Genomic DNA, 15,849 nt, shown 5'->3' on the forward strand with positions numbered 1-15,849 from the left:
ATAGCGGTGGAAAAGAAGCACCCTATTTCTGTGCTCAGTGCCATAGATTGATGCATGAATGGTTAAATGCAAGGCTGTGGGGTAAGAATCGTCCTGGAAGCCTCAGAGAGGCAAGAGCCCAAACCCACCCCTCCAGTCCACCAGCCCTGAGGCTGCTCCTCAGGGTTCTGCTGGGTCCTTAAGCTGCAGAGCCATCCAGGTGGTCCCCTTGTGCAGAAACCATCCAGAGCACAGAGCCTCCCACCTGGAAGACAGAGGACCAGTGTTCACCTTTCCTTCCTGCCAAGTGGTTTGCACTGTTGTTCAGTTCCAGCTTAGATTACTGGCAGGCTTGTGGGAGAGGGTGTGGGTCTGGACTCTGGGCTGGCACTCAGATCCAGAGGCTCCTCTCTGCATTGCTGGCAGGTGCCGGCTTGACTGGGACTAACACCCTTTGTCCACCCCTGTCCCTTCCACCACCCTGCAGGATGTGAACATTTGCAGAATGACCACAGAGTAATTGTGGACTTCAACACAGCAGACCCGCTAATCCGCTGGGACTCATACGAGAACCTGAGTGCAGACGGTGAAGGTGAGTCTTGTTACCTTGCTATCAGTTCCTGGAGAGTAGAACCCAGAACAAGCAGCCTGTTCACCTTTAGATCGAAAATCTCCTTGCAGCCTGCTTGGAGGCTGTCAAGAGTCCACACCACTGTGAGTAGAGGGCACTTGTGAGAATCAGGCTTGGTGAATTGGGTTGAGATGGTCAGTTAGTGAGCTTGTCATCTAGAAGCTTCTTCACCTGAAGCTGTATGTCTGTCTCTCCCTTGCCCTCCCGATTGCGGAAGGGGAATGCCTGGTGTCTGAGCACTGGCAGCCTTCCTACTACTGGGGAGCCCCATGGGCAATAGGTATGTGGGTTCTGTTTCTGTTTGCTCATTACACTGGTGTCCAGGTTGTATGGCTGTGTCATTTAGTCTCTGTTTTGTGAGTCTGTCTCTCCCAAACATATTCTCTGTTGGCCACGGGATCTGCAGTTTGAGTCACAAGTATCATGAAAGAGAAAAGGAATGAAGGGTGGCACCTGCCAGGTTTATAGAAAGAAGCTTCTGGAGGTCAGTTTCAAAGAGGAGGGATCAGACTTCTTCCAGGCGCTTGAGAACACTGGCCTTTCATCTTTTTCAAGCACCAAACTGTGAACAGACCTGATTTGGGAGAGACAGTGAAAACAATTTTGTCCAGTTAGTTCTGTCCAGACATTAAATAGCCAAAAGCAAGTGTCGTGGTGGTAACTCCATGTGTGCCCATCTTTGTGCATCGCTGGGATTGCAGGGACCGGCCGGGGATGTCTGTGGTCTACTCGGTGTCAGGGCGGGCACGAGGCGCCTCAGCTTGTCCACTTGGAGAGTCTGGGGCCATGTCAGTATTTCTGTGATGCAGAGCATCCTGCTGTCTAGAGGTGAAACCCTCATCACTCCTGTACTTCAGGCATGGTTTCTAAGTGCTGTGTGTCAAGCCTCTGTCCACACCTCGAAGCGCCATTCCCATGCCCGGTTCATTCACCACACTGTGTTCCATCTGGGGGTCCCAGTTGCTTTCGATGTTTCTTTTAGACCTTGCAAATCTACTTTTTTTTTTTTTTTCAAAATTGAGGTATAGCTGATTTACAATATTATACAAGTTACAGATATACAACATCATGATTCACAATATTTAAAGATTATACTCCATTTATAGTTATGATAGAATATTGGCCATTTTCCCTATGCTGTGCAATATATCCTCATGGCACATTTATTTTATATGTAATAGTGTGTACCTCTTAATTTCCTACCCCTATCTGACCCCTCGTCAGTTACACTTGCTCCCAGTGGAGCTCACGGGGGGTTCTGAGTTCTCACTGTTGTAGGTGCTGCGTGGATGGCCCCTGCTGCCAAGGCCCTGCAGATTCTTGCACAGCCACCTTCCACAAAACATGCAGTTCCCCTCACGTGGAATCATTACCCTTCCTGAGGTTCCCTCCATCTCCCAACTCTCCAGGCTCCTCTGTGGGGTTGACCTGCATTGGTGAACTCATTCCTCATTCCCAGTGCCCTTAGCTGTCACTTGGAGCCTCAGTCCCTGGCTTGGGTTCCTGGAGGAGGGCACCACTGGCCCCCCCACTCCTGCGAAGGCGGGGGGGGCGTTGGCTGGCGGGAAGCAATCTCAGCCATGCTTCCCTCAGGGCAAAACTCTCTGGGGTTAAGGAAGGTTTGGCAGCGTATGGTTTTGGCTAGAAAATGATGTCTTTTGGCCCTCCCTTCTGTGTGCACTTCCATTTCTAGTCCCTACTGGTTAAAACACACACACGCGTGCGTGCACACACACACACACTGACCTAAACTGTGTTTATCTCTGCTGTCCTGGAATGGACCCTCTGCAGTGACCTTCAGTCAAGGACCTCGAACCCCTGTTATGTCTGAGCAAAGTGTGCCTCTTCCACCAGCCGTGAACTCGTTCATGTGTGGGCACTTGATTCCAGATGTCCTGGCTTCATCATGGAGACTCAGTTCTCTGCTCCCAGTTCTGTGGCCCGGAGGGGATCTGGGGCTCCCACTGCCTCATCAGTATTTCATAGGACTCTCGCTGTCTCAAGGAGAGAAATGGAGGGTGGGGGTGGACAGTGGGGCAGCCTACTGGAGCCTCTCACGTGCTATTTTATTTGATCCACATAAGACCCTGTGACCCATTTTAGAGATAAAGGGGGCGGTACCCAAGAGAAATCAAAAGCTGGGCTTTGGTGAGGGGGTCCTGGTAGCCTTCTGGGCCTGTGCACTGTTGGTGGTCACAGGTGAAGCTGAGTGATTTGCCGTGTGTTCGAGATCGTGCAGGATGGAGACTGTGGAAGTGGGACCCGAGTCTGGGCCTGTTTGACCCCCCTGCTATTTGGTGCAAACCTCGTCCTTCCAGCTGAAGACCTGCTGGTCCCTGGACCAGAGTGAGGCCTGCAGCACAGCCCATGGTTGGGCATGAAGCCTTGCTGTGCCCCTCCTTTCCTCTGTTCCTGGCTTTAACCAACGAGTGCGTTTCTGGCCACAGGGAAAGCTCGTGGATCCAAGGTTGCATAGACAGGGGCCACTGTCCCCCAGGTTAGGGCTCTGATACTTCAGGTCACTGCCCAATAAACATTGGCCAATCAGACTTGGCCTCCAGGAAACCACAGTTGCCCCAGAGCTCCATGGGGGCAGGCTGCAGAAAAGGGGCCTCTGATTTATCACTTATACAATAAGGCCCAGTCCTGTTAGTGTCCCATGCAGGACTCTCTACTGAGCCGCCGGCAGTCAGGCTGCTGGTGAGGACAAGTTGGGTTCCGAAGAACTGGCCACAGGTGTGTGCAGTTACAAGTTCTGGATCAAGCTGTGATATTTAGATGTTGCCATTTGGCGGCGCTAGTGGTAAAGAACCCGCCTGCCAATGCAGGAGACACAAGAGATATGAATTCGAACCTTGGGTCGGGAAGATCCCCTGGAGGAGGACATGGCAACCCACTCCGGTATTCTTGCCTGGAGAATTCCATGGAAAGAGGAGACTGGTGGGCTACAGTCCATAGAGTCAGAAAGAGTCAGACACAAATGAAGTAACTTAGCATGCATGCATACTTTGAAAATGTATTTGAAAGTATTTCTCCCCAGAAACTGTTGTCAGGTGTTGAGATTTGGAAAAGCAAAGCATACCTTGGTGACTTATCCAAAAGAGGGTCCACTGGAATCCGGCAGATCAGACCTTAGGTCCTGGCTCTGCTCTCTGTCCAAGGCCAAGCTCCTCCCTGGCAGAATGGGAATGCTGCTGGCTGAGCTTCTGGAATGTAGTGGCTGCATCATCAGTGTCTGGCCAGTGTAGCCACTCACTGAATGCTTCTACTCTTTGTACCCAGACTGAGAAGAATTGCTTTAGATCCTGCATCCTGCAAAACTTTCCTTCACATTGCTTGCTTTGATGGTTCAGAGCAGAGTAACTGCTTTAATACAGCCCAGCTGTCAAATGTCAATGGCACCTTGCTCAGATCTCAGGAAGCACCTTCCTGTCCTCTCTTGATTTTAAGCCTCCAGCTCCCTGGCCTTGCAGGTCCCCTTCCAGGTGTGAACCCGTGACCTGGAGTTAATCCTGTTTTGATAAGGGATTTCGGGCAGTGATTGGGATGGAGAGCAATAGCTTCATCTAATCTGAAATATGGTAAAGTGTCTGCTTACAATGCGGGATACCCAGGTTCAATCCCTGGGTTGGGAAGATCCCCTGGAGAAGGAAATGGCAACCCACTCCAGTACTCTTGCCTGGAAAATCCCATGGAAGGAGGAGCCTTGGTAGGCTACAGTCCTTGGGGTCGCAAAGAGTCTGACATGACTTCACTTTCACTTTCAATCTGAAATACAAGAGTCTCACCTTTAGTGCTGGGAACCATAAAGTCCTTTGGGTGTTAACTTTTTGAAGTGGATTGGATCCTGTCAGAAAAGCGAGTGCTATGTTGGAGCCTGTTAATGAGTCATAACTGGCCCTGAACTGCCATCTCAGTGGTGCAGAGAAATTGACTTGAAATTCATGTCATCTGGACGAGTTTGCATGAATTAGCCCATGTCAGCCTCCCAGTGAAAGGTTGCAGCTGCAAGTCGTGACCTACTTGCAGTTTATTTGCTCCTCTTGGGGACCCCTAGCCTTCCTACCTGAGAGGGTGGAGAAGGGAATGGCAACCCACTCACTCCAGTATTCTTGCCTGGAGAATTCCATGGGCAGAGGAGCCTAGTGAGCTACAGTTCATGGGGTTGCAAAGACTTGGACATGACTGAATGACTAATACACACACACAGCCTGCCATCGATGGCTGGAGGCCTTAAGTAGCATTATCCCAGGACAGCTAGTGAACAGAAGCACTGAGAGTTGGCTTGATTTCACTGGGGTCCTTGGCTCCCAACCTGCCCACATCCCTCGAGCTGTGGAACCCACCCTGGGAGTGAGCATGTCCTGTGCTTGGGGTAGGGGTATGAAAGGAAGGTGGCTGTGGACATGCCCTCAGCTTCAGCCAAGGGCATGTTTATCCGGCTCTCACTTTCCTCCTGTCCTTTATGACCAGTGTCGGCATTGCTTCTGCCCTTTGATGCTGCACCTGCTTTAGCAGTGGCTCCCTGGGTGGCCTGCCCATGCCCTGCATCCTGGCTCTGGAGTGCACATCTCTGGACTCACTGGCGTTCTGCCTTGGGGACCAGCACCTGAGTTCTGCCTGCCAGTGGGTTTTCCGAAAGATGAAACTAGAAGTGGACCTGACCCTCTGGTCTCCCTAAGGCCCCAAGTCACACAACTTCTACACGAGTGTGAGCTCAGAGAGTGTGTAAATATGGCATGGCAAAGAGTTTGTTCCTATTCCCTTCTTTGAAAGGTCTCACAGACTCACTTTTACCGAATTGCATCTCAGTCGTGCCCCCCACCTCCCCCGGCTTGCTCCTCCACCTCCCTCCCAGCCTGGACACTTGCACATTGGCTGCATGGATTAAGCTCAGACCAAACCTGGTGAATTTCCTTCTATGCCTTCCATGTGGAGAACTTTCTCAGTAGCAGGCAGGGTTGCAATATTCCCTGCAGAGCCTGCAGGTGCCTTTCTGCCAAGTTAGGGCTCCAACACTTTGGCGACATCACCAATTCAGGAAAGATTACAAACTTCATATTAACAACCAGAACCAAAAGCCTGAGGAGGAGAGGCCCGGGATGCACATACTCGTGGGTACCCGCCTCCACAACACACGCACGCAATCTTGCTCCTCCTTCCACCTCTTGCCTGATGTGGTTTCACTATCACCCTGCCTCCCATCTCTTCAGACTCAACAAATGTAGGGTGGGGAGGGGAGGTTTCAGATCCCATATTTGTGACTTTATAACAGACTACCTTTGGAAAATGCTGCAAACCGGAGAGAAAAGTTCCCCGTGAATTAAAGGAAAAGGGAGGTGTTTTGTAAAAGGGGGCAACTGGGAACGTTCTTTATTTTGTCTCTTTAGAGACAGTTATCATGTGCCTATTCTTTATTCAAAAAAGGTGGGGTCTCTGTCATTTACTGTGATGCTCTCTTGGCAACTGTGAATTGTGGCAATGAGGGGGTGTTCTGGGGTCAGACTTTATGTCCTGTAGCTCTGGGAGTCCAAGCAGGCACCTCAGGAGGAGCTGGAGGGAAAGCATGGTCTTCTAGAGGGAAAGGAGATTTGGATGGAGGTGAAGATGGCCTGCTGTGGGGTGAGGACAGAGGTACCTCTCCCAGCCTCATGGTGGGCTGGTGCTCCTCCATGGTCCTGGGGCTGGGTCTGGCCAGGCAACTGTTACCACTTTCTAAGTAAAGAACATTTCTGTCAGCTCCAAATGAAACCCCCTGGCAGTCACTCCCCAGCCCTCCCTCTCCAGCCCCAGGAGACCCCCCGTCTTCCTTCTCTGTGAATTCCCCTCATCTGGACATTTCATGCGAGTGGAACCCTGCAGTGTGTGGCTTTTCAGGACAGGCGTCTTTCACGCTGCGTGATGGTTTGAGGGTTCATTCAGTTTTGGTACATCACTCCTTTTTTTTATGGCCGAATACTGTTCCAGAGTGTGACTAGACCTCAGTGTGCTGATCCATTCATCAGCAGGTGAGCATTTGGGCTTTTTCCACCTTTTTTCCTCCTGTACAATGAACCTTCTTGTACACATTTTGGCCTTAGGCTGTTCTTTTATTGCCCATCTTTTCTACTACTTTGTGAAATTTCCACTTCTTTTAGTCCTAGTTGGTTTTCCTTTTCTGGTTATTTCTTCTGTCTTTATGGGTCTCACACTGGAATCACAGTGAACCTTCTGAGGGTCTCCTGTCCCACTTTGCCAACTACTCCCAGGAATATTCAGGAAACCCATCAAGTCTTTTCTGTGTTAGCTATGTAATCTCATGCACAAAATTCCATCTCAGTACAGTGGAAAGTTCTGAAGCCTGTCAAAACACTGAGCTGCAGAACTGCTTTTGGCCACACATCAGCAGAGCCTCACAAGACCACGTTGTTTCAGGAGAAGTTGACAGGAATAGCCTGAATGGGCTCTATGTGATTGAAACCCACAGGTAGGAGCGGAGGGAATATGACGGTGTTTTGGGCACGAGTATTAGAGGCTGGCAACAGCATGACTGCCAAGATCTGAAGGCCTCGCTGGTGCCAGTTGCTGTCATTCATGAAGGCTGTCCCAGCTCCTTGTGAAGCCGCTGCCAACATGAGGAAAACCCACCCTGCACCCCACACAGTGGGAAAATGAGCCTCATGAAAGGCCAGCCTCCTTTTGACACACAACTAGTCGTGCAGGTTCTTTGTGTTAGAAATGGAGAAAAGAGACCACTGGCCAGTGTACAGATTTGTTTTCCTCTTTGTTGGTACCTTATTCTGTTTTTTCATACAGTTGTCAGCTTTGGGGTGCAAAAGTCTGATTTTAAGACTCTGTCCTGTAGGAGACTGGGACCCCCTCTGGGCACGGCCTTGGCTATAACATGGTAGGGACCATTGGTCTCCGTCCTCAAACCAGATCTTTCAGATTTCTGTTTCTAATTTTTTTATTTTGATGTGAATTCTTTGAAGAAAAGTGTTGTGTGATCAGTTAGTTGCTTTCTGTGCTTCCCTGGTAGCTCAGCTGGTGAAGAATCTGCCTACAATGCAGGAGACCCCAGTTTAATTCCTGGATCGGGAAAATCTGCTACAGAAGGGATAGGCTACTCACTCCAGTATTCTTGGGCTTCCTTGATGGCTCAGCTGGTAAAGAGTCCGCCTGTGATGCAGGAGACCTGGGTTCGGTCCCTGGGTTGGGAAGATCCCCTGGAGAAGGGACTGGCTACCCACGCCAGTATTCTGGCCTGGAGAACTCCATGGGGTCGCAAAGAGTTGGACATGACCGAGAAAATTTCACTTTCTTTCAGCTTAGTTGCTTTCTTGATTGCAGTGAGAGTGTAATTTGCAGGGTGGGCACAGTCCTGTCAGTTCCCTTGATAGGAATGGGGATTGGTTAGGACCCTTACTGAGCACCAAACTGAGTAGACCTTCTTGCACAAGAAGTGCTTTATGTCCCACAGTAAAACAGATGTTTTCTCCTGAGCACAGACATAACCTGTGCCTTGGTGGCCATTTGGGGGTTTGTTGGAGAAATCTGTGTCTGTGATGTGCTGACTATATTCCCTCTCAGGCTGATTGAGTGGTGACATTTGTGAGGCGTCCAAACAGCTTTGCTTGTTTGCTCTGGTGTGTTACATTCATTTAAGGCTCAGAGCGTGTTGCTGTGTTTTGACCAACAAGCAGTCAAAGCAGAGGGGTAAACTGTTGTCTGAAGCCCACCTAAATTGCATGCAAAGAGGCCTGAGGTGCAGAGGCGCTGCTGGGCAGAACGTGGAAGTCTGGGTGTGCAAGTAAACACTGAAAGATGGGCCATGTGCAGTTAACACTGACAGTGAACTTGGCCATGTCGAGCTTGAGAGAGAGACACAGTCCCAGGACATGGAGACTGTAAGGTGAAGACTTCACAGGTGAAGACTGTAGCTGAAGAGCACAAGTGATGCTGAAACTGGTTTGTAAACCGGCGCAGGTGGTGCTGGCTCCACCCGTCAGTTTGGCAGCTGAGAAGCCTTGGCGTGAGCACAGGTCTAGCTGGGTGGCTCTCCAGTAGAAGCCCTTTCCCCGCCTCCTCAGCCTCCAGGGTTCAAATTTCATTAAACCTGATTGCAGGAAACCCCACCCACGTGTTTACATTGCACTGGCCTTTTTTGGTGGAACCAAAGTCCCTTTCTTAGCTAACAAGATCTTCTACCTTCTGTACTGCCTGGAGAGCAAGGCTGGGTCGTTGGCAGGGGAGACACACCCCCACCCCGGGATGCTATGTTCTGGGGTTGAAGGCTTCCTTCAGGGGTCCAACGGCTGTGGGCTAAACAAGCTACAGGGCTGTTTAGAAGCAAGGTAAGCAGGGAGTGTGTCTGTGTGTGTCTGTGTGTGTGTGTGTGTGTGTGTGGCTTCTGCTAGGGGAGAGGATGTCCGGTGGTAAGTGATGAGCAGAACAGCAGCTTTAACCTGGCAAGAAGGAAGGCCAGGCAGAGGACTGTTTATTTGCAGATGAGAGAAGTCTTAGCTGCTTCTGCCTTTGGAGGGTCAGTGATGGTTTGAGGTAAAGTTTATATGCAGAAGCTCACGGTCCGCTCCGTGGCTGGCTGGCTCAGGTGACTTCTGAGTGGGCCACAGGGCCTCCTGTTTCCCTGGCCAGCTGGGGCTCAGGCGTGTTTCTACAGTGACGAGTGCCTGGGAGGGAATCAGGTGCCAAGGTAAGTGCCCTTGATGGGATGGTCCCAGCTGGGGTGTTTGTTGGACAGGAGAGGGGCCCCCATTGGGAGTGTCCCGCCGGTGTTGTTTGTGCCTGCTGTCTGGGGCACGGTGGCCGTGGCTGGGACACGCCTGCCACAGCCCCACCGTGAAGCCTGGCCTCTGTTATCACCGCATTCCGGGCCTCACCCAGAGGACTGCCAGGAGCGCTTGGAATCCGTGTGGCTCCAGCGTCCCAGACATGGGCCCTGCTGTTGGCACGTCCCTTTCCATGAGCCATGTGCCTCTCTGGCTGGAACACCCCGCTCCCCCTGCTCTCATTATTTTTTTCTGAGAATTTATAGCCTGCCTCGGTTTTAGAAAACATTTACACAGAGCCCGACTTGGCTCCCAAGGGAGCGATTTCCATCCGTTCCCCTTGGCAGGCCAGGTGCCTCCCTGCCTGGCATTCAGGGGGACAATACTGGGTTTGGGGTTTTGGGCGGGTGTTTGCTCTCGAGGTGTGAGATGGAATGTCCAGAGAAGTTCCATGCTACATGGAGTTATTTCTGGAACTTGGCCTGAGGAGAGCTCGGGCCAGGCTTTCACAGCCCTGGGGTTCTGAGCTGCTCATAGCATTGTCTGTCTTTTGTTTAGAAGAGAATGGCACGTTTCATCTCACCTGGGACAGCCCAGTCACCCATCTGTGCTGTTGTGGACTAAAGGTCGAATTCTCAGAGGTCCCAGTGTGGCCATCCTTTCTTAGCTCTCGATTTGTTTGGAATAGGAACTAGTTCAGTATACACGCAAGGGAGCCTTTAATTAGCCGAGAGGCGGAACCCCACTGCAGTAAAATAAAAGCGTGCTGTGTTTCCTGAGAGGTTATAAATGCTGCAGTTATAAACGTCCAAGTGGAAAAAGAGAGATCTCAGCGTGAGTGACTCAGTGAGATGACAGGGACCCTCCTGTGAGGGACACTGGCCAGGCCTGGGTGTTTCTCCTGATCCTGAAGGTCCTGAGGCCCCCACAGGCCCCTGAGAGGAGGCGTCCCTGGGACACTCCCAGAGCCTTCCCTTCCTGGCCAGGGGTCATGGAGGGTCACTGACCCCGCTCATCCCGGCCTCCTGCTCGGGGCCCATCCCCCTTCCAGGGGCCCTGCTCTCTGGCGGTCCTCCCCATGCCTCAGACACTGGAGCCCTGGTGCCCCCTCTGCCTGCACGCCACACAGCAGGCACTGAGATGCTCGCCTGCTTCTGGATGTCTTGCAGTGCTGGGCCAATGCTCCAGGGCCCGTCCTCAGAATTTAAAGCTGGGCAATTTATCACAGGTTCCCACACTGGTCAATCAGAGCTGATGCAGCACGTTTGGGAGAGATGGTCTCTAACTGGGTGAGGGGCCTGAGAGGTACAGAGGCGAGGAAGGACCCTGGGGATGCTTTGAAAGATCTGCCAAAGTGTTGCTCATCCTGCTGCTGGGCCCTGTGGAATGGGATGAGGCCCCCACAACTGCCTGGATTCAGCAGAAGCGAGTTTGTGATGAATCCACCAAGACAATGCAGAGGCCCTTGGCGTCACTCAGCTAGCTTACTGCTAACTGCTTTTGTCTTTGTGGTTATTAGTCCCAGAGGAGGCTGAGAAGCAGAGCGGATTAGGTGGCTTGAGCAGTGTTGCACAGCTGGTGAGAGCTGGAGGTGGCCTGCATAGGCAGCTGGAGGGCCCTACTGTGCCCCACATGAGATGACTTATAGAATTCAAATAGTATTTTTAAAATTCCATCTTTTACTTTAGATCTCTATTAAAAAGCAGTTCTTCAACATAATTCCGAAGTGTGAGGTCAGTTAGGCTGAGTTAAGAATACTCCTTTACGGGACCCCATGAGACACTCTTATTCCCCGGGCTCTAGGCTGGAGATGTGGGGACTTGCAGAGACAGTGTCCACTCAGCACCTGCCTCTTCTCTTCCCTTTATGTTGGTCTCCCTGAATCACTAGGATGATCCTGGGCAAACCTCATCAAGGACCCCATTGCCAGCCAACTTCTCCAATAAGGGAAGTGGAGCTCAGAGAGGTTGAGTAACTCACCCAGGGTCACACAGCTGTGGGCAGGATTTTTAATTAGGATTCACACCCAGGTGGATTATGCCAGAAAGTCTAGAGGGGGACTGAGAATGTGCACTAAATCGCTCCAGTGAAAAACTTAAAACAAGCTTTATGTCACAAGGCGGGGGGTGGGGGTGGGGCACAAAGGGACCCTGACAGCTATACTGAAGACAAGAGAACTCTCCACTATCTCATTGAGTCTAGGAAGAGGAAGGAAGATCCTGGAAGAGAGGGAGAAGGTGGAGGAATTCAAGGAGTGGGGGGTGGAGAGGTGGGGAGTAGAGTCAGAAGAGATGAAGAGGGGAGAGGGGAGGGGGGAAAGGTGGACACAGCAGGGGCCCATTGCACTGTGAGCCTCATTTCTGTCTTGAATCCATGATCTTTTGAATCATTGAGGTATAATTTACATACAGTAAAGTTCACTCTCTTTACTGCCCAGTTCCAGGAGTTTAACTTCCTGCCCTGAAACTCCCATCACAGCCACAGTAAGAACATTTCTGTCACCCCACTCATCCCTGATGGCCCTTTGCCACAGCCTGCTCTCCCTGAGCCCATTTCCCACCCTGATCTCTCCCCGGGATGTCAGTTGAAGTCTTTGGAGTCTGGTTTCTCTCTCAGTACCTTGGATGTGGATGCAGACAATGGCATCATTTCTTTCTTTCTTCTCAGACACTGTTCCAGGGATGACTGCGGTTATAAGACTTCCATGGGGACGTATAGGTTCTGGTATTGGGTCTTTCTGATAGAGTGAATTGGTTTAGCTGAGTGGCCTCAAGTAGAGGTTTAGAGCGAGCTGGAGATGGTTCATGTGCAGTTGCCGCAGTAAGTAGAAGTGACTGACAGTGGTCAGCAGGCTGTGCCCAGAGACACAGCCTGTCTCCTAGTGAGTCAGGGTGGGTGGAGAGCCTTTCCTTTATCAGGGCTCCCAAGTGGCTGTGGGTGTGGTGGGTGTGGTGGGCACGGTGGGTGGGTACTGAGTGGTCCACCCAGGAACAGTTCCTTAATTTTTAGGACAGAAATGCACAGCCTGCCATGAGCTCCCGCTACTGCAGCCTAGGAAACAGACATAACACTGCCATCATCAACCCAGCAGCCTGAGAACACGGGCTCCTGTCCCGACAGCGGACCATTTCGGGAGTTAGGGAGGAAAGCAGAGTGATTAAGTAGTTTCTAAGGAGTGTGTGTGTGAGAGAGAGAGAGGGAGAGAGGGAATTGAAAAGAAAATATTTAGGCAAATTCCTTTCCAAAATTAAATTGTTAATTTCACATTAAAGTGGTTGGTCAGGTTTAGAATTCCAGTGTTTTAAAAAAAAACAGAAAGCATGGATTTGGGAGTGAAACAGAGGTAGAGTTGCATTCCAGATGATTCCAGTAACCCTTTATTATATTAAATGTTAGCATAACCTCTCTGAGCTTCTGTTTTCTCATCTTATAGAGGGTTCTTTACCACTAGGGCCACCTGGAAAGCCCGTCCTGGCATAGAGGAGATTCTTAAAAAGAACCTCTGTCTTTAGAATGTCAGCCCTATTGCAGGAGAGGGCTGTTTCCTGTGTTCTGTCCTCCACTGATGAGAAAAATAACGATTCTTTGTAACCTCACCTGGATGTAGCCACACCTGAGAGCAGCGGCTCCTGGAAACACCCCTTCCTGCAGTCTTGCTCTTTCTTTCTGTCTCTGCTGACCCATCTGATGCCATGAGATGTGCCTGATGCCCTCCGTCTCCTCTTGTTCCTCTCTGTATTCCCCGGGCTGGTTCGTCCCAGCACATCATCGGGACTCTGCTGAGTATTCCATTTCAGTCTCCATTAACAACTAACTGGCAGCCATGGCCAGTGCTTAGTAAACGCTCATGGACATTTCCTGGAGAGGAGTTTTCTGTTTTTCTCCAGTGAAGACTTGCAGGGAAGATACTGTTGGTGCTTTTGAAATGAAAAGTTACTTTTTAAAGCAAACCTTTCACAAAGGTAAAACATAAGATTCATTGATTCAGTATTTGAAAGAAAGAAAGATTTCAGCAAGCTTAGTGTATCTATCAGGTTTTCTCTTTTGTTTCAAATCGATTTTTTTGTTGGAAGCAGGGCTAGGGGACAGTTGAACTTTGTATAGATCAGTTCTACACCTTTTGGGGGGCCAAGTGGTTGGTACTTGAATGGAGGTGAAGTTGAGATGTTGCCTTCCCTTTGGCCAATTCTTCACATACCTGTGAGCACATACCTTTGAGCACAGGTGGGCATTGGTTAATCTGTGTTCAGCCAGGATGGGAAGGAATGTTTTCATTTTTCTTCCTGTCCTCTTCATTTTCTTTGCTTACTTTTGAAATATTTTGGGGGTGTCCCTTTCCCTCCTTGTGAGATAGCACCTGCTCAAAAGTCAGGTGGGAGTGGGCAGGGGATCGTCACGGGATAGCAGGGGTAGAGTGGCGAGTCTGTCCTGCAGCCTCTGCCCTTTAATGAGGCAGAGAATGTCCTCTGGCTCTTTTCTTCCTTCTGTTTTTTTTTCCAGATGAGAACCTCCCTGGTGTGTCTTTCAGTGGGAGCAGTCGGAGCTGTAGTTACATTTGATTTTTAACCAGGCCCTGGCTGCAGGGAAAACATTACCAGATAACTCACAGGCCACCTTTTGGAAAGGGCTCTGGGTTTTGTTCAACGGAGTGGGGACAGTGGGAAGGGATGGGGCACAGGGAATGGTTGATCTGCACTGGGACAGGTAGAGGCTCTCTCTTCTCTTGCATCTGCAGCAGAAACGCTGGGGGTCCTGGGAAGCTCACATCCCAGTCTGGAGATTGGGGTCTCCATTTGCAGAATGAGGATTAAGTCCCTTCAAAATCCCCATGAGCTGGAAGCACAAAATTATAACATGTCATTTGAATATACAAAAGGATGCAAGGGGCAGATGAAGTGAACGACTCCGCCTTCCACCCTTCACCCACCCAGTGGCTCTGATAGCACTCTGCGTTCTGTGGTGGAGCAGAGCTTCACAGCCCCAAGCCTCCTTCACCTGAGGGGCCCCTTCCTCCCTTCTGCCGGGGGCTGGCGATGGTGGCGGTGGTGGGACCCCAGCCCCAGCCCTGCCAAGCATCACAGAAGTGAGTTTGGCTTCATCAGTTCTCTGAAAATTACTTGTTGCATCACTTTTCCAGATCTCATTAAAAGGGGTACTTTGCCATCAGTTATGTCAGAATGTCCTTGAAAACTGACCACAGTTTTAGGGGCTTCACAGAACGGGTTAGGGCTTGTGTCTCATTTTCCATGGAGGGTTTGGCAGTCAGTCATGCAATGACTTCCTGCCCCAAGCCTCCCAGATAACTTTTGTCCCCGGTGATTCTGTTTTCATTGCTCTCACCCTGCAGTTTTCACATGGGGTCTCAGAAAACAAAATTCCAGCGCAGTGTGGGCAAGGTCACTCTTCTCCAGGTGTGGTTTAGAGGGACTGTACATAGGTGGGGACACCCTGCCCACCCTGCAGCTGTGGGAACTAACCGACTCACAGGTGGCAGGAGGATGAAGGAGACGGGGAGTGGCAAAGATTCTGTGTCATTGTTATGCACCTACTGTATGTCAGGACCCTATCACACCCGCAGTTCCTGCGGCCGCACACATAGCGTTCAGACGTCCCTTGGGCCTCTGCCTATCTGATAGGCACATTGAGTCGTGTTTAGGTTCACAACTCTTGTTTTCATTGACATTTTGAAACCCTCACATTGACTTCCGCACCTTCCCAGTCTTATTGGGTGGCATTTGAAGGCCCACTAAGTGGGTCTGTGCAGTCTACTTGGGGGAGAGGTTGTTTTGGTGTCTGGGAGTGGAGACCTTCGTGTTGCAGGTGGTCAAGGGCTGTGGGCACTTCTGCCATCAGACCCTTGTTTATTTATTTGGCTGTCGTTAGTTTTTTTTTACCTGCTAAGACAGCAGAGCATCTTTCCAAAATAGTTCCCTAGGTTTTGTCATGTAAGAAGCAGCCAGAACATTCAGTCTCTCAGTACTCGGGACCCACTGGGGGGTCCCTAATGCTGGGGATACCACAGGTATCCCCAGATACAAAAAACAGATCCCTTCCCTCCAGGAGCCCATGTTCTTGTGGGGGAGACATTGGTAAGTCTGCAGTATATCTGGCCGTAGGTGCGTGCTGCAGACAAACACCCAGCAGGGACAGAAAGGAAGGTCAGAAGAATCCACACTGAGGAGGTGAGAGAGCAAGCCAAGATAGCACTGCAGGTGGAGAGCGGCATGAGCAAAGGCCCTGGGGCATGTGTGTGCCTGCTGTGGTCTGAGTGGTGAACAGGAGAGAAGTGAAGCAGCACAGTCAGGGGATGCCAGGCCTTGTCCACCATGGAAGGAGCTTTTAATAAGTGTGGCTACTCATATGAGTCTAGGCTTCCCTGGTGACTCAGTGGTAAAGAATCTGCCTGCCAATGCAGGAGACGCAGATGTGGGTTTGATCCCTGGATCGGGAAGATCCCCTGGAGGAGGACAT

General features: G+C 50.7%; 1 protein-coding gene across 6 annotated transcripts in view; it reads left to right on the plus strand.

Annotated features, from left to right (window-relative positions):
* The window catches only part of TNS3 (tensin 3), a 223,066-nt gene that overhangs the window by 137,369 nt on the left and 69,848 nt on the right, over nt 1-15,849 (plus strand). For all 6 annotated transcript variants that reach the window (XM_055590657.1, XM_055590659.1, XM_055590655.1 and 3 more), the window contains one exon: nt 467-571. In XM_055590657.1, the coding sequence (XP_055446632.1) occupies nt 467-571 (105 nt within the window). The remainder of the gene's footprint in view (nt 1-466; nt 572-15,849) is intronic.

This window comes from Bubalus kerabau, chromosome 8 (genome assembly GCF_029407905.1).
Source record: "Bubalus kerabau isolate K-KA32 ecotype Philippines breed swamp buffalo chromosome 8, PCC_UOA_SB_1v2, whole genome shotgun sequence".
Taxonomy (NCBI): domain Eukaryota; kingdom Metazoa; phylum Chordata; class Mammalia; order Artiodactyla; family Bovidae; genus Bubalus; species Bubalus kerabau.